The sequence below is a fragment of the Melanaphis sacchari genome, unplaced genomic scaffold (genome assembly GCF_002803265.2).
Source record: "Melanaphis sacchari strain LSU unplaced genomic scaffold, SCAv2.0 Contig45_pilon_pilon, whole genome shotgun sequence".
Lineage (NCBI taxonomy): Eukaryota > Metazoa > Arthropoda > Insecta > Hemiptera > Aphididae > Melanaphis > Melanaphis sacchari.
In genome coordinates this window covers 1686946-1707259 of record NW_020271303.1, presented here as the reverse complement: position 1 = coordinate 1707259, position 20314 = coordinate 1686946, and the positions used below count along the sequence as shown (strand labels likewise).

Here is a 20314-nt window from a genome sequence, read left to right as displayed (position 1 = left end):
TTCTTAAATCTTCAGGTTCCCTATGTGATTGTATTTCTTGTTTGCATTAATTTTGCCCTCAATTATGTTTAAAATAAATTATTGTGATAGATAGTGTTTCAAATAGTTTTATTGTTCTTCTTGTTTCTATTATTTTAATAATCTATCTCGATTATGGTACCATATTTAGCATTTTTTGATTTTATTCCTTTTCTGTCCAGCTTACCTTAATTATTTTTACATCATGTCTACATCGCTATTGCTTCTATTATTTTTGGGTTACAGGTATAGTTAAGTCCAAAACTCACTTCTGTTCAACTCTATGCTTCAAACGAAAGTCTTAACAAATAATTCTTCAACGTCCACAGTGTCCATGTTAGTGCTTCAGGTCTATTCAGTATTCTTCTTTTTAGTTGGTAGTATTATGAATACATGAAAGCATTCTTTCAAGTGCTTATTATTGAAATGTCATCCACGCGTTGAACCGCGAAAACTTTTATATGTATCTCCGACGCTTTCCAGCTTTTGTTCTAGTATAAAATAATGATAAAAATAATAATATTGATAAACCGGTATAGTCCAAAATAGGTCAATCAGCATACGCGCTTGCGCCAACTTGTACGAATAACCGACAATCGCACACAAGTAATGTCACGGTTTTTTTTCATTTTCGTTAATAGTATTGTATTGAATTATTCGTGTGTAATAAAAATTTCGTTTAATACATGTACACGAGCTCATGTAAGGTACCTCGTTATGCCTACATAATACACCATTATTGTAACGAGTTTGACCGGAAACATTTTACAAGTGCAGGCTCAGTGCGTAGTTAAACAGTTATATTTTATAGATAGGTCGTATTATAATTACCTTTTACCAAAGTAAAAAGTTTCCACAACTGGAAAATGGAATCGTACTACAACAGCGTTTAAGTTATATGATTTATCTTAAACTAATCATGATGTTTGCAATAATCGTAGTCCCATCAATAACTCTTGCATTTTTCCTAATCGATATACTATACTATATCACTATAGTATAGTATGTACTATGTGTATAGACACCGTTACTATTTGTGTGTCCTTAGGTAATTTTTAAGCTACGAAACCTTGAAAATTAATCAAAAATATTTTAATATTTTTGGAGAATTAAATCCAATAAGCACTTAAAAAAAAAAACATAAATAATTAAATAGTATTTATAAATACTTTATAAGCTTAAAATTCTAAACTTTCATTCTATATTTTTTATCTTAATTTTAAAATAAATAGTTTTTATTTATAAAAACTTTATTATTTTATTATTTTTTTATCATAAATTAATTTTTAAATATCATAGCATATTTTATTAATTAAATACAAAAAAAAAAATAGCCTTTAATTTTTAAATACTACTATAAAATAAATAAATACACGCCAAGACATAAAAGTTTTGAATTTATTAAAGTCTAATAATAATGGAATAATGTTGCTGGATAAATTATTTATAATTTTACTAAATACCATTTTCCTGACCTTGAAAAATTAATTCAACTAAAACATCAGACATATAGGTTTTATAGCAATTAATACCCATACAATTTGTGTCTATATGACTGTATCTCTCTTAAACGTCTTTACAATGATGATAGAAGTTAGATTAAATTTGCTAACGCGTTTGACTATAACAGCAGCGCTATCTACATTTTACTGTTAAGTTTTAAGCTTTATAATAAGAAACATAGACTGCAATGCTACAAACTAAATACGAGTTTTCAATTTTTGGATTTTCAATTCCTCACAGACCAAGTACACTCAGATATTGGTTAGTTTAAATCATTGATTATAAAAAATATTATTTATATTTATGGCTATCGATTGTTTAAGTAATTTCATTGATTTTACAATCAACTTTATTTTATCTCATACACACATACGAGTGATTTTTTTTAGTATTTTTCAAAAACCTACATCATTTTAATTAAAAATGTATATTATACATCACTTTTACATAGTTATCTAAATATATTATTGTATATTTTTTAAAACAATATTTATAATAAAATGAATCATAGAACAGTTATAGATATAAATAAATAAATGATTAAAAAGTTAAATATTATTTCATACTTGATTTCACTTAAATATATTATCACGTGGCATTAAAGAGGCATGTAAATGTAACAAAACAAATCTATTCAAAAAAATATAGGTAGGTAGGATGTTAAATAATAAATAACAATTACGTACATAGTTAGTTTGTTAATTACTTTTTACAAGTTAAAAATCACAAATCATTTGAAAAATAGTATAAACTTTAAATCATAGTTCTATGTAATCTTCTGTTTCTGTCTTAAAAGAAAAAATCAAAAATAACACAATTTTACTTTATATTTCAGTAAGTATTTTATTTTATTGGTTTTAAAAAATACTATTATTTGTTTAGTCCATCTGTAAAGAGGGCTTTTCCTCTATGATTGGTTAATAGTTATCATAATTCCTTATAAGTTTTAATCTTAGACCGTGGACCATGGTTTTAACAGATATTTTTCTTATCTATGGCTGATATTGCCGATATATACTGATAAAACGAATAGAACGTTCGATATCGATGATAACAGTTATGTTTGTGCCAGTGAAAAAAAAGGGCGAAATCAAATTATTAAAAACACTTGTAGAGTTTCTAAAATTTCGAACAATATGCCATAAAACAAAAAATATTAACGTTACTAATTTACACCGATAGTTTTAATGGCTTTTATGTAACAATTTACAATGGAACAGTACTACAGATAATATTACGGAAGAAGGTAACAACAACAATTATAATAATGCTAATAAACTAAAAAAAAAAGTTATTTTACAATTGAATTGAAATTGGTTATATGTAATGTACTCAGTTATTTTACATTTGTGTTTGAACATCAGGAAATGATCTTAAAATGGAGTTTGCTGATAAAATTAGAATTCCAAAGTTAAATGGTGTAACCATGAGAGGTCCACATGTATCTAACACTAGTACTGGTACACTGGTCATTACTGGTCATCATTTAATATTCTCTTCGAGGTCTGAGGATGTTGAACTATGGGTAAATAGTCAAAGTTGGTTTAATTTATTTATTTTATTTTTATAAAGCAAAAATAGGTAGGTACTTATGTTAAAAAATGAATATTTTCTCATTTTATGTTTTTAGCTTTTATAAATTAAGTCTTTTAACTTTACTTTAAGAGAATACTAAAAACATTGTAATAAATAATTAATATTTTTGGTTTAATAATAACTAATGTCATAAATAAAAAAAAATATGTTATTTATTTTGATATTTTTAGATTTTGAACCGTAACATTGACATTGTGGAGAGAAAACTAAATACAATTACTTTAAAATGTAAGGACTTTAGAATTATTGTTTTTGATATGCCATATATTGAACAAGCTACCTCTGTTGCTGCTTCTATTGAATCACTCATAATGACAGGTTGATAAAATATCAAAACATGATATTATTAAAGAATACAATGAATGTTTTTAAATTTTTTTGTGTAATTTTTAGAGGAAGCAGATTATGTACACCATATGTTTTCAAATAAAAACAATGAATATCGTTCACCTTTTAATGTACAATCTCAATGTGAACAATTAGTTGCTGGTGATTCAATGTGGAGAATATCTCAGGTCAATAAGTCTTATAGGGTATGTTTTTAAATTTATCTTTATATTGTAATTCTTAAATGGAGCTAAAATTTCTATGTATTAGAATATATTTCCTTAGTCGAACCTAAGATGATCTTATATATTAATTATCAGTTATATCTAAAATTAAACTCATTAAACTTAATAGATTTTTTTATTTACATATTTTAATAAAAATATATATAACTGTATGTGCATGTATTCAATTGTATGTTAACATTTTTTAAATATTTATTTGAAAAAACTAATGTAAATTTGTATTTTTCTAATGAAGATTGATAATAACTGTTTTATTTGTTTATATAATATACTGTTATATTTATAAATCGACATGGTCAATTATCTAAGGTTAAAAATGAAATTTTACCTTAGTAAGCTTGTGAAAATTTGGACTATGACTATTCATAGATTTATTTACTAATTATTATTATGACGAGTGTTTGCCTGATAGATATTAAACTTTATGTTTGTGACATAATTTAAGTACAGTATTTTTATCAACAATTTTAAATTATGTTCAATTAAAAAAATAAATAATGTTCAACATTAAATTTGTAGGTGTTAAGACAATTCTTGAAATATTTTTTAGCAAAGTTTTCAAAACTGATGGTTAAATTAATTGTATTAATTACAATACATTTTTATAAATATCCCTATTTTGGTTTAAAAGAATTAAAAAATTTCTTTTTTTTTTAAAAAAAAACAATTTTTAAACACAAATTTATAATTTTTCAGGTTTGTAATACCTACCCAGAATTGACTGTTGTTCCATCTAATGTTGACGATACCATGTTGATTGCTTCTGCTAAGTTTCGACAAAATGGTCGATTTCCAGTTTTGAGCTATCGTCATGAAAAAGGCGTAAGTTGTAAAATTTATTTATTTTATTACATTGTACTCTTTATTCTTAATTCTTCACTGTTAATCTATAATAACAATTCCTCACCAATTAAAAAAAAAAACTACTTACCAGATAAAATGCGGTGAACTGTTCTTTAAGGACACTAATATCAATATAAAATTGAAATTGTCCAAAAATATTTGAGACACCATAACTATCTTTTAATATTCAATATTCATTCAAACATTACAAACTATATTGCATTCAATTCTTCTTCAGTAAATCATTAACTACTTTTTTTTTTATTTTTTAAAATTTCCTACTCATATAAGCAGTTTAAGAAATAAAAAATGTTACACTAAATCACTATGAAAATTCCCTAAATACCATCTAAAAAAAAAAGAAAAGTAGGTTGTTATATTTTTTTCTGAAAATATTTCATTTATTAAATAATTAGTATTTACTTACTAAAATAATCTATATTTCAACCAGATTATATCGACTTATATAGATAACTTAAAATTTATGAATATCTTTCTGTAAATACCATAAAATATTCAAAATAGATTCATGGTATAAATAGATAATAATGTCTTAAAATAAGTCAAAAATGTAATTGTATAAAATAAAATTCATATGATATGATATACCTAAAAGTTCCTACGAATAATGTTTTTAAATTAAAACAAAATAATTTAAATGGTTATTTATCTTTAAGCAAATAATTTTGTGAAAATTTTAACTTAAAATGTATATAAAAAAACAATTGTGCTTATGTGTTTTTGATATTTTTGTACAGATATAAATGAAACTTATGTGGAATCTTTTATTAAATTTAAAAGAATTTGGTCTCAATAAATGATATTTTAAATCTCTCAACAACTATAGAAAAAAAAAAAATTGAAAATTTTAATGAAAATGATTATATAAACATTTAGTAAACATTTCAAGTATTTACTTTTATTTTTATTTTTTGAAATACAACAAATTATTAAAAATTATTTAAGGAGAAATAATCATTTTATGGATATCCAATGTTGTAATAATTTGAACTTAAATTGCCTATTAAAAATTGATTTGGCTTTCAAGAAGATTTATTGGGAATAAAAAACAATAATTTAAACATTCAATGAAAACTTCAACTATCTACGGTTATTTGTTTTTGAGTTACACCAAAAAAAGTAAAGATTTTATCAAATATTGAATATGCATAAATTTTCTTGATTTTTAATTGTTTTTTTTTTAATTTTAGCCAATTTTAAAATTTACTCTTAAAAATTTACTTTTGACCTCCCAAAGTATTAAATCCAATTTTCTTTTTTTACTGCCCCAAAAATTGTTACATACATACAAAAAAAATATAACACATCATTGCAATATCAATAGTATTGATATTAATACATTTTTATTGTATTGATTCAATACATTCATCACTCAACTCAGAATCTAAAATGCATAATGTTTATGTTAACAATTAGAAAAAAAAATTGATAAAAATAAATGTATTATGTGTAGAGTGTGTTAATGAGAAGCAGTCAGCCTTTAGTTGGTTCAAGTTCTAAACGTTGTAAACAAGATGAACGTGTTATAAACTCTGTTCTTGGTCCTGGAAAAAGAGGGTATATAATTGATACCCGCAGTGTTGCTAATGCTACAAATGCCAAAGCTCGTGGAGGTGGGTTTGAGATGGAAGCTCACTATCCTCAGTGGAGACGAGTAAATTCTGCTCTTGAACGTCATAATGTTTTATTGGATAGCCTGTCAAAATTAATTGAAGCTTGTAATGATACAACATGTACTATTGAACGATGGCTTAACAAATTAAATGGGAGTGAATGGTTGTCTCATGTTAAAGATACATTAAATGCAGCTTGTTTAGTAGCTCAATGCTTAAATAAAGAGCGAGCTTCAGTTTTGGTACATGGATCAGAAAGTACAGATGCAACATTGGTATTAATATCATTAACTCAATTGATTTTAAATCCAGAATGTCGAACGATTGTAGGGTAAGAATTTGTAATATCATTTTAATACTTTATAATGTCTCTCTTAAATAAAGTGTTTGATAAATATTTTTAGATTTGAATCACTAATTGAGAGAGAATGGCTTCAAGCTGGGCATCCATTTGAAACTCGCCATAAAAGTGGTTGTTATAATGCAGCTCGTTCCAAAGGGTCTTCGTCATCTTCATCAAAAATTTTTCATCATGGATCAGGCGCCACTTTTTTATTATTTCTAGACTGTACATGGCAAATACACAATCAATTTCCATGCTGTTTTCAATTTTCAACAAATTTTTTATCATCACTTGTTGATCATTCATATTGTTCAGATTTTAGTACATTTTATGGTAATTGTGAGTCTGATCGGAAAAATAATCCATGTGGAAAACCAAATTTATGGTCACACTTTGACCAAAAAATTGATGAAATTATTAATCCTTTATATCTACCTACAAATAATGTAATTTGGCCTTCTGTTGCTCCATTTAGTATAGTAAGTATAATGTATATTTTCATTTAATTCTATGTTTTTATTGTTGACCATAATTTGAAAATATTACTTTTGATAAATTACTTCATTTAATTTTAATCTTACTTTAATTACAATAAATATATTAGCTTAAGTATGTTAAAATTGTATTGTAATTGTGGATTCAAACCAAATTTTTAGGAATTGTGGAGAGATATGTACTTAAGATGGTCTATTGATCAAACACACCAAAAAAAGTATAAAAAATCAATTGATGACTTAATTAAAAGGAATAAAGAATTAAAAGTCTTAGCTACAAAATTACGCAACGAGACTCAAGAGTCTGGTAACAAATCTACATAATTAATTATATTTTATATATTATTCAATACAGGTATCAAACAATTATTTAATGATATGTTATTTTTTATTTATGCCATTTAATTTGTAAGTCAACTGTAAAAATTATATTATATATTTATTACTATGTATATTGTTATTTATTTCCATTGAAATAATGTACTAATTTACTTGAAAATATACAACTTGATAACTTATAAAAAGTTTTAAAGAACAACATTTTTATATTTACCTGTCAAATATATTGTTAACATTTGATTAATACTTTAATTTCTATTTTAAAATATAATTTTAATTGTTTATATATGTATATACCATAAATTGCTTTTAATTAGTTATGTAAAAAAAAAAAATATTTCATGGTTCTTTTAATTTTAGTTTTCAAATCATAAATTTTCCTTTAATTTTGTTATAACTATTTTTAAGCTTTCTTGTTACATAAGTTACATTTAGCAATAAAGCTAGATGACAAATTAATAATTGTTATACATAAACTCAATACAGAAGCATATTAAGTAATATAAACATTTAATTTTTTTTTAAAACATAAACCTTTATTATTTAAAACATTATTATTAAATAGCAATTGGGTTCTATCATTAGTTATAAATATTTATAAGCAATTATATTTTATTAACTTATGGTACATCTTGTTTGTAAAATAATTTCACTGTCCTTAGTTTCTTAGGTATTAGTGTATGTTTGGAAATTGGTAGTATACAAGATAAAAAAGAAAAAGCTAACAAATAGAATCAACTAATTTAACTATCTAATAACTTTTATTTTAATCTATATTAAAAAAATAATTTATTATAAATTATAATTCATATTTTTTTTATATAATGATTAAAATAAAAGTTGTGTAGATTTGGTTACTACATTTATGTATTCTTTTTGTTAATATTTAAAAATATGTTCTATAAAAAAGTGTTCTTATTCTATGAAAATTATTTGTTCATTGATCAGCCACTTATTAATTTAAAGATTAGGTCAAGTGCCTGTATATAAGTTGATTATTTATTGATGTTACCTTAAGATACTATTAATTATAATTTTATTTAAACATTAATTTTCATACAGTGTAGATATTAGAACAAAAATAATTCAGAGATAAATAAACCAAAAAAGAACAAGAACTAAAATTGATATTTCTAAGTAGGATTTTCATTCAATATTATCTTGAATAAACAAAAAAATATTTTTATTACAATAAAATTAATTATTAATTAAAATTCTTGTTTATAGTTTAGTAAAATATAACCAGAAGTATAATTATTTAATAACAGAAAGTATACTGGATATTAAACATATAAACATTATTATTAACTTAAAGCTTAAGAGGATACAACATTGAACATAAAGCATTTGAAAAAGCAAAATACATTATAAAGGCAATTTAAAGTTATATGTTACATTTTTAAAAATTATTCCATGTTTGTATCACTTTTAATTGTTATTAAACTATGAAATTTGTCCAAAAATAGTCTTTTGACTCCTAATATATGATTTTTTTAACCCTTGATAATAGTACACTGATATTCTTAATATGCAGTTTTAAGGAAAAACTTAAAATTTTTAGTTTCATTTTTTTTTTTTTTTTTAAATATGTTAAAATTTATAAAACCTTAAATTTATTTGAATGAAAAATTATTTTGCGTGTTTTACAATTAACAGCAAACACATAGGCGCAACTAGACCAATACTTTTGAGGGTGCACAAATAGTGAAGAGCTCACAGAGCCGTTGTGGCAAAGCCCCCACACTCCCACATTATTACTCCCATTACCGTTCACATTACACAAATAAAAAAAGGACAGCTATAATATAAATATAGTATAATATCATTATAATTGTTGTTCCACGAATTACGAATAACTTCGTTTATGAGACCCGTATAAAAACGTTATAAGTCAAAACTTATTGTTTATTAGTACATTATAAAATAAGACTATATATAGTGTCGGTATAAAATATATATGTATACACTATACATTATGTATAGCAGGGAACATAATAGCAAATAGGAAACTATTTTTCTCAATAATATACATTATGATACCTACAATAATTTTTAGAAAATGGATTTTATTTTTCGAGGGTGCACATTCCAAACTTGGGGGTGCACAAGTCCCTTGTGCACCCCCCTAGTTGCACTAATGAGCAAACACACTGGGAATAAACATATTTTATCTATAGAAATAGATACATTACAGTTGTATTGAATTATAGATGGTCAATGTATATTAAATAACAAATGATAATTTTTATTTCATTTTTAGTATACATTGGAATATGAAGAAAACATAAATAAACAATAAATGTGTTACCACTAGGGCTCAGAAGTTATTGCATTTGTATATATTTTTGGGTTATTAGATTTATTGCTAAATAAGCTTGAAATTAATTTCACAACACATTGTGTTTCCTAAATTTCAAGTCAATATATAATCTCTTGTTTTCGCTGATAAATATTTAATAAAAAATTATAATATATAAAAATATTTGTACTCAGGAAAATTGTGAGTAGAAAAAAAAAAGTAAGTGGATATTTGTACTATAAAAATTGCATAAGTGCATGCATATTTAATGCATTAAGTTTCAATCCCTAGTTATCACATTTAAATAATAAAAAATGCTTTGTTGTTTATAATAATTTATTTATTATATATAAAACAGTCTATAAAAAAATTGGCAAAGATACGGCAAAAATTTACAAAAAATAAAATAATATTACCCTAGACCCAGTTGTATAATATACAAATAATTAATCATTGAACTTTTTTTTGTACTTTTTTGGTTTCTGGGCTTCCGAGTGTTTTCTTCCTCTGGTATACCATATGCATAAACATTTGAGGAAATACTAAAAAAAAAAAAAATATAAAAAAATTATATTATTTACTGAATATTATCTAATCTAAGTTTAATTTTTTAAATAGTTTCAAATAAGAAGTTAACTGTAAACCTTAGTTAAATATTATATGCATAGACAGCTAATCCCACCGGGATATTCAATTATTCATAATGACTTAACTTATTGAATCACTTTTTCTTTTTAAAATTTCATAGATGGTAATTTAATGATATTGGGCAAAAATTAAAGCCTGGACAAACAAAATTTCATGGTTTGAAATTTTTAATTAGGCTGTTCCTGATATTTTTTACTTTGTATATATTTAGATTTAAGAATTATAATTTTATTAAAGATTTTTTATAAATAATACTTACATGGTATATACACCAGCATAACTATGAGAATTGCAGACCATAAACTAAGTGCAATATTTAATTTATTAGGCATTTCGATACTCCACATTTTGGTTCTTCCTACATATCCCAATGATGTCCAGTATACTATTAATTCACCACTAACGCCAACTGGATACAAAACATAGAAGAATGAATACCTAAAAAAATTACATTCTCAATGTATAATTCTATAATAAACACAATAAGATTAATATATTAAATACTACCTTGCCCAAACTATTAGATAAGGGATATAACCAATAATATTGAAACCATAGTATGAGTATCTGGTAATTTCAGCAAAGCACCAAGCAGTTAAGGCCAATGGTAAACCTGGAGAGTCTGATGTCTCTGGTATAAATACTATAGCAGCAACAATGGCTACACGAGACAAAACTTGTTGAATAGTAACTGCCAAATTAGTTTTCACAAAACCAGCAGCTACATTGAAAATCTATATAAATAATAATTAAAATACAATTAAATTAACAAAAGTTTAAAAATATCTACACACAGCTCATCTTTTAATTTTCATACTTTGATTTTTAATTATATTTACTAAAAATTACTAATTAATTGAATAAAGAATACAAAAGTTATTAACCAGTATACTTATTAAGAGCAAAATATATAATTTTGTTAGTTACTATTTATAAATAAGATATTTGAGACTTGAGTGGTAAATCAATTAATAAATTACCATTTAAAGAATTACAGAACCACAATAATGTCAATTAAAAATATTTGGTTAATTAAGTAATGAAGTAATAGTAGGAAAAATTCGATAAAAAATTAATATGGATGTGAATTATGATATACTTATGCTAGTGAGAGTATTTTTATCTTCAATTATACCAAAAATATATGGTAAATGTAATAAAATATTACAATTTATTTTTTGAAAATAACATTGGATTTGAGTATGATATACTTAATTATAATAATAAAAACCTGTTACATGTCATACTGGCATGGTAGGCTATAGGTACATTACATGAATTAAAACTTGTTATAGACCAACAAGGAACTGTTGACCTTGCATGTGACCTAAAATAGTGAATAGTATGAATAATAACTTACATATTCAATGACATTCATATAATATTAGATAATTTTAAACTTAACATAACATTTATTATTCATCATTCCATCAACAAAATAAATATTTAACAACTTAAATATATTAATATGCCCGTATTTTATCATTTAAAATGTAATAAATAATTATACTAATTATTAATATATATTTTTATCAAACCTACATACAAGTAAATATTAAAATTTAAAGTAATACTATTTGCCATAATAAACATTAAATCAAAAAAATATTCAATAAAAATGATTTCATTTTTTTAACAAATTAAAAACTGCAATTTATATTTTATTTCATTTAAAAACGTATGTACCTCAATAACTGCTGCATTTTGGAAAATTCCAACTGTATACTTTACAACGTCCCACAATGTTTGAGATTTAGGTGGGTTCACATAGAAATTAACGATTTGAAATAACAAATAACTCCATCTGGAAAAAAATACCATGAAACTAAAGCATTTTGTTGCTCATGTATGAAAAATATTTAAATGACTGTAAATTACCCCAAGACTTGAATGAAATTGTAGGCGAGTAAATACGCATTTATTACCGGACTAATTTTTTTGATCGTTTTTCCTTTGGTCGCTGCCATTATATTACAGAGAATTACGTTTAGTGAAAATAACAAATAATTAAAATTAAAAAATGACAAAAATAAAAAAATAAATTTTAAAACTAGGCAATCTTCTTAAGAATGAGATCAACTTAGTGTCGTGTCTTTACAACGTACACGGTACACTGACTACCGAGTCAGCTACAACAAATGACTACGGCCTACGACCTAAAATTTACAACTGTACAAAATCCAGAAAACTAGTAACAGTAATAACTACGAGCGTCGAACACTCAAATAATTAAGCGAAGTGCGAACCAAATGATTATCGTTCGTATCAAGGTGGTTTGGTTTGATAGGTTATCAATCCACCTTGGTTGATATCAAACAGCTACCTACTATCTTTGAGATTCCGGGTACCCATTGGATTCATAAATCATACTAATAAATTTAACTATTTTTTTTCCAAGACGTGTTTTTACTTTTTAATTTAAAGCCTATAACCGGATTGCGAATTGCTGTAGAAAACTGGAAAATATCAGAATAGACAGAATATCATACCCAAAGTGGATATATAATATATATTCTTGTTTATAAATTCTCCTTGATCGTGTAGGTATTACGAATACTTAAAAAGTAAGAATCAAGACACGACACACGAGTGGCAATTGAGCATCGACGTGTTAATACGTTTACTCTTCCCACTTATAAAACTATTCATTATTAGTAAAGTGAAATTATGGTGAAGTAATTAAGGTATGTCCGCAAACGGACGAGCGACGTCATTCATTCGGTAGATGCTAAATAGGTAGTATACCTATGGTGATTGGGATATATTACCTATCTATACATTAGTAGGTACTTTATTTACTACTTAATACTTTAGAAGTATCTAGCATCTATCAATTACCATAGACTATTACTAAAATTACTTTAATAAAATTTATACCAGTTATATACCTATCTTATATCTTATATATATATACGATTAATTAAATAGTATGTACAGGTCTATCAATTATAAAATCTACTATTCAATCATCTAAATAATAAATCGTATTATTTATCGTCAGGCGTTCTACTTTGAAATTATTTTAAAGGCTCTTATGAAGTCATTACATTTTATTTACAACATAATTTTATAAATTTATTGAAGTGCTTATTTTTATTTTCACTCAAAAATTTTTTATCAACCGATATAAAATTATACAAATTTTGTTAAATTAATTAATAAATTGAAGAAAGGTTTTGAAATAATTTTCAAACATGATATAAGTCAAAAACTTAATTTCTAATGGTGAAAAAATATATTTTTGTTGAACACGGAACACCTATACAATTTACAACTATTTAGGATAAGTGCAAAGAGCAATTATAGGTATGCTAAGACTTTTGGCTTTCATTCAATACACACCACGCGGTGACTGGGCACTCTGCCATAATCATAAAACAGTATAATACAATAAGTACCTATCTATATTACTGTTGTCTATTCTCTGTAATAATGTAATGGTGAAACAATTTTTTTTTTTTAATTTTCATAGAAATTGTCTATAGGTACTAGATTCTTATAGAAGAATTAATGTGTGGTGTCCAAAATAAAAAAATAAAATAAAATAAAACTGTAGTTATTTTTTTTATTGTATTTTATTTTATCAATTTTAATACGCCTCAATAGTGACTCGTAGAGATGCAGAGTACGTACTAAAGACAATTTTGATTTGTAGCGAGTGCAAGAACGAAGTTAAGAGCGCAAACAACATGCTACTGATTTATAAGTTTTAAACTTTATTTTAATTTTAGCCTAACCAAACTTTTACATACATCTACCATGAATTTTGGTATTTTACCCACACGCAATGACATTTTAAATTTTAAAACATTGTCTATTTATAATATTTATATTTTATAGCATAAACCTATTCACATTGTTTTACGGTAAGGTGGTATTGACTCAAAAGTTAAAAATAATAATATAATATTATTATGCATAATTAAATAATTATATAATTCAACAAACAGTGTTCGCCCAGAATCATTTTTATCATACATAATGATATATCACTGAATTAAAATTTAACACTTATGAAAGTGACTTATTCAATGGAGTGGTACACTGAGGCCTGAGCACCTATACTCTGCAGCATAGCGGTCATCTATAATTCCCTTCTTTTTTTTTAATCAAAGTTGATTACCGATTTGTATTATATTTATAATGTATTTTATTTTTATTTTTTTTATGTAAGTCTGGGTGGTTATTACTTATTACAATGTGGTAAACCTAAAATATGTTTACGTTACGGAAAAAGATGATCATTTAGGAATTGTCATTATTCCCTAGTCATTGTTAACAATTACTGATGATATTAGGCATTGGTGAATATTTTGTATAGTTGTATCTACATTTCCGTATTATTTTAGGCAACGTTGTAAATTGACAGGGCTGATCAAACAAATTATAGATAATCTTAATTCGATTTTATGTTATCAACTTCTCAATATTTATTTTTTATTTATTATTTTTTATTTTAGACTTACAGCGATGAATGATGATTGCATTGATTAAATATGATTTTAAAATGTGTATTTTTTATTATTATGTTTTGTATGTCATCTTTTTTTGAATCTGTAAAAATGTTCTAGTCTTTTATAATTTTTATAATATCATTTCTGGTTTCAAAATGAATCAGTTGATACTTTATATTTTTTTAAATAATTTGAAAAACAAAAAAAAAAAATAGGTTGCAAGTTAGTACCGCTTTAGTGTATGGGTAATGAGTAGGTCACTTTAATGCATGTTAAATTCTAATTCAATGATACATCATTATAATTTATGAAAAACAATTTTGAATGGATATGGTCTGTCAGAGCGTCATCCTAATCGCTAAGTATATTTTATGATTTGTTTTTTGATATAGCTATTTAAATCAATTATTTTATTTTAGTATTGCAGTAAGATTTATATATTTTATTCGCAGATTACAGTAGTCAGTAGCCAAAACTCTATACTTATGATGAAATTATGGAACAATTTTTTTTTACTCTTTTAAAAACATTACAAGCGCATATAATATTAAATACGACTTAAAATAAATTAAATTCATAGGTTGGATAACCTATAAAGAATAAATTTAATTAAATTGGTTATATGTAATAATTAGAAATGCAAAGAATTTAATCATTCATTATTGATAATATACCTATATATATATTAATTTATTAGCCTTATCTGTCATAATATGACTCATACCATATACTATTATTAATTATAATGTATTAATATTTATTGTTATCAGTGAAACCATTAAAAACATATACTTTCAAATTATTTTATTATACTAGTAAGTAGTATTATAACAGTATTCATAATAATGGGATAAAAAAAACAATAAAATAGTAAAAATATTTAAAAATTTCAATTAGTTGTTTGATTATTTAAATTTAGAAAAAGATAAATTACAGGTTAACTTAATTCTTAAATACTTCAAAATATCTTCTATATGTGTAAGTTGTATCTATTCAGATTTTAAAATATTTGTAATGAGTATATATTATATATTTATGTACAGAAAAGTTTTACTTAAATATTTAAGATTGGGGGAAATGATCAAAATATTTCTCTTTGTTAATTATTTAAAAATTTAATCAAAAATTTACTTTAGAACTATTATTCATAAATTAAATACAAGTACCTTTAATAATATAGAATACAGATAGAATTTTAAGTGGAGCAATTATTGAAAAATGCATTGTTTTATTAAAATGTATTTTTTGTTTTTAAGGGTCTATTATCTTTACGTTTTGAAGTACAATTTTTTTGGTGACAAATTCGATATAGTATGTACATTGGGTTGTCGAAAGTAGTAAAGAAGAGGATTTAAAAGGTTTTAATATACTTGTATCTTAGTAAAACTGATTTAAAAGTAATTAATATGAATACATTTAATTTACAAATTTATGCCATATGTCGCAGGGACGGATTTACACAATTGCCGCCCTAGGCAAATTAAATTTTGCCACCTTTAAACTTATCAATGAGAAAACGTATTTTTAAGTACTTATTTATCATAGCTATCAATAAAATAATAAATCATATAGACTGATACTGACTAATAATTATTGGTTATATTCATAAACTGTTCTAATCAAAAATTCAAAAATTAATACAATATTTATTAAAATATAATCTATCACCATGTTTTTGAATAAATTTGTTATACCAATTAAATATAATTAAGTATTAAGTTTCTTGAAAAAACTAATGTGTTTAATCAGTTTTAAATTATATTATATTAGTAAAAAAAAACAATAGTAAATAATCAAACTGAAATATTCGTATTTATTATCAATACACAACATGATATAGCAAATGAGAAAAATAATCAAAAAAAAAACTAAGTATTTCATTTGTTTGCATCTTGCTTTTTTCTAAAAAAGTTTGAATTATGTCTTCAAATTGTACTATTCTTATGTAATTTTACTTTCAATCAACAAAATCGCTAAGGAGTTTAATTTTTCTTGTTTAATTTTGAACGCAAATACGTTTTTATCTGCTTTAAAGAAGAAAACGATTTTTCCGGTATACAGCTAGTGAAAGATGTTGACATATAAATTCTCAAAATTATTTCTATGTTTGAAAACACCGACTTCAAATAATTAAAAAAAAAATATTTCCAAAAATTTAAGTACGGTGAATTTTTGTTTGATGTACTTAGAAATTAAAGAGATCGAAAATGTAATAGCTTATGCCCAAACTTTTCATAGTTCATGTTCATAATCTAAATTAATTTTATAAATTTGGCAAAGTTTTTTAAAGCTTTTTCTGATATTTCATTTTACTTTATGTTTTTAAATATGCTTAAAATAAAAAACTATCACAAAAATATTTATAAGCTTCTTGTCATTTTTGAAATCAAGTAACCAACACTTGATTAATAATTATAAAATTTAATAAAGTTTGGATTATAAAAATGAATGACTATATATTGTAGGTGGTTTACTTCAATTGTAAAAATTAAAAACTACCTCACAAAATCAAAAAAAAAACTAGAACTCTCAATAAAATATTAGCATAAAATTGCTACCCTCAAAAATTTGCCACTCTAGGCAACTGCCTACTCTGCTTGACGCTAAATATCTATCACTAGATAGTTGTCAACTAATGGTTTTAGTAAAAATTTTGAGTTTATTTTCTAAATAGTAAATAATTTGTTTCATATTAGGTACTAGGTAGTATCTTTAATTTATATAATTTGTAAAAATGTAAACTAGAACGTTTTTTGATCTCAATTTCCTTGATTTTTTTTAAGAACCTTTACAAAAAATAATTTTAAATAGTAAAAAAAAACCTTAAACAGTAAAAAAAACAACAAAAAGTACCTATTAGTTATTTTATAGTAACTCGAAAACTATCATACAGACTTGAAGCTTATTGCTAATACAATTTTTATTTATTATAATTTTCTATACACAGAAAAATTTTTAAAATACTTTAATTAATTTTTAATTATTTGCACCATGAACCTACTCACACCATTTTACAATACGTCGCCACGTCGGAGAGTTTTGACTTAAAATGAATCGGATAGTACCATTTTAACTTCGGCGACACTGATACGCAGAAAACTCAGCACCACTACGTATGTCACTAGTTATTACGTCGATTCATAAAATATCAGAATGTGACTACGTCAGAAATTCAGAATAATAGAGATGTCGTCACTCGAGGAGATAAAAATAATATCGTCCAACAGTAGGTTAATCGAACAAAACAAGCTCAAATCAAGTGTAGCTACGTAGCGTACATAATAATTGTATGATAATAAAATAATAATTATGCTTACATACAGTTGATAATAATTTTGTCATATTATGCTTTGTAAAAATCTATTTGCTATATTCGCGCGTAGTAATAAAACTCTATAGGTACTAATAATGTACTACTACGTCATCTGTCCGCGCTACGAGACGTATTAATAAAACAACAAATGTACGTTATCGTTTTTTTATTGTTATTGTTAATTGTTATTAACTTACTGATATTTACAGTTGATAATTATAATTTATATGTTATAAAAGTTATAAGTTATGACCATTGATTATAAACAATTTTTAATCGATGTAATTTCTTATTATCGTTGTTTATGATTAGGACTCGGAACTTAATACACTTAAAAAGTACTAAATATTTATGCATTTATGCACTATGCACTTATAATAATAGTAAAAATGTACGATCAAATATGCACTTATATTTTTTCTACTCATAATTTTTATAATTATAAATACTTTATTAAAAAATATTTTTAATTTATTTTATAACTTGTACTAGATATATATAGATTAATAAAAACGGGAAATTGTATGTCAACTAGTGATTTGAAAAACATTTATGCCAATATTGCCAATAATAGGTACTTAGTGAAAACCCTCAAAATAAATAAACATTTTAAAGTATTATTTTTTTTTAATTGTATTTTAAACATATCATTTATTATCAAATGTGATCTAAAATAATAGTGATATTGAAAAATATGCTAATAAAACTACAAAATCACTAAACATGCAAAAATATGCACTATTAACTTTTAATATTTTTTTCGAAGTGTCGTGAAATTAATTTCAAGCTTACTTAAAAATTTATTTAATAAGTAATTACCCAAAAATACATGAAAATGCAATAACTTCCATCCCTTATTCAAGATTATTATTGCCGTTCATCATGACCGTGTTACTGCGATAATATATAGATCAATTATTTTGTCATCAATATACATTTTTATTTATAATAGATAGATGTGATAGATATTTTTATTTAGCAGAAAAAATTACGTTAAGTAGGTAAGTAAAGTGTAAATTATCATAATTCATACTACATATTTATATGATTGTTGGAAAAGGTAAAGACTAGGCCTCCTACATCACATTTTTGGCCCTGGTAAAGAAATAAATCCGGGTCTCTCTTATAATTAAAAAATAAAATATCAACAAATTTATAGATATCCTTTATAAATTGAAAACAGTATAGGTACCTAATGTTTTTTTATTTAGCGAATTCTCCAGGCATGTTTAGGAATAAAAATGCAATTAATAAAAATACAAAAATTATTTTGCTATCAATAAGATATTATGTGTTTTAAAAGTAATATAATGCATGACAAATATCACCTATTTTTGTTATACTTATCTGTGCTCATTCTGCTGCGCTTCATCAATGTTGTAATTTATATATAATTTACGTCTACGAGTACAAGACAATTTTTCTTTGTTTTATATTTTATTGTGCTATTTTTTAATATTGTTTAGTGTAATAGTGGTTTAGTACTTAAGTAACTTGATTTCTAAACCTTTTCAAGGAGATATTTTTAAAAAAAAAAGTAAAATTATTAAAACAGGTACCTTGTTCGGTAGGTAATCCCTAATCTTACAAGTATTCACAAAGATAAAAAAAAGAAAATATATTTGACATTTTAAAAAGTATTAGAAGATTTAAAAATGAGTCCTGAATTTTACGATCAAGTAACAGAAAAGTTCGTTGAAAAAGAAAAAAGAATTGTCTTTATTTAAAAAAAAAAAAAAAAAAAACGAGAAGGTAACTTGTTGTAGTAAAGAATATTATTTAAGTAAGTGCTATTGTATAAAGTAATAAATTATAGTCTTATTTATAAATGAGTACAAATTTGTGTGTTATTTATTAATTACAAATTAAATAGAACTATAATATATTATGATAAATGAGCATGCTCATAATTGGAATCAGCACGCGCCACTGGTAGATTTTATAAATGAGTCAATTCCGTGGATATTCTTCTCTGTTATTTGATGATATATAGTATATAATAAAAATTTAGAAAATGTGTTTGCCCTTACATTCTTTAGATATAGTTTTTCTCATTTAAAATAGGTTATTGAAATTAGATGGATTTGCCGCAATAATTTTTTTATGAACATCGTCGTTCAAGCCATAAACCTTGGTCAAACAAATCGTGAATATCGGTTTTGTTTGTAAAAAGAGCAATTGTATTTTCACAAATTTCTTTTTTGAAAATATTTTGAACCAAAATAGGTTATTAAGCAGCTGGGTATTCTATATCTATA

General features: G+C 24.2%; 2 protein-coding genes across 2 annotated transcripts; one reads left to right on the top strand and one right to left on the bottom strand.

The window, feature by feature from the left end:
• Positions 1–2561: 2561 nt before the first annotated feature.
• LOC112598132 (myotubularin-related protein 9) lies at positions 2562–7397 on the top strand. The gene is made up of 8 exons (XM_025344490.1): positions 2562–2767; positions 2886–3046; positions 3288–3435; positions 3511–3650; positions 4386–4511; positions 6007–6497; positions 6571–6988; positions 7166–7397. Exons 2-8 carry the CDS (start codon positions 2900–2902, stop codon positions 7325–7327), a joined length of 1632 nt encoding a protein of 543 aa, XP_025200275.1. The 5' UTR covers positions 2562–2767; positions 2886–2899; the 3' UTR covers positions 7328–7397.
• A 2644-nt stretch (positions 7398–10041) lies between these two features.
• Positions 10042–12553, bottom strand: LOC112598141 (very-long-chain (3R)-3-hydroxyacyl-CoA dehydratase hpo-8-like). Its single transcript, XM_025344507.1, has 5 exons — positions 12168–12553; positions 11976–12093; positions 10797–11023; positions 10549–10727; positions 10042–10183 (listed from the first exon to the last, which is right to left on the bottom strand). The coding sequence occupies exons 1-5, from the start codon at positions 12254–12256 to the stop codon at positions 10092–10094; spliced, it is 705 nt and encodes a 234-aa protein (XP_025200292.1). The 5' UTR covers positions 12257–12553; the 3' UTR covers positions 10042–10091.
• Between the last annotated feature and the right edge of the window lie 7761 nt (positions 12554–20314).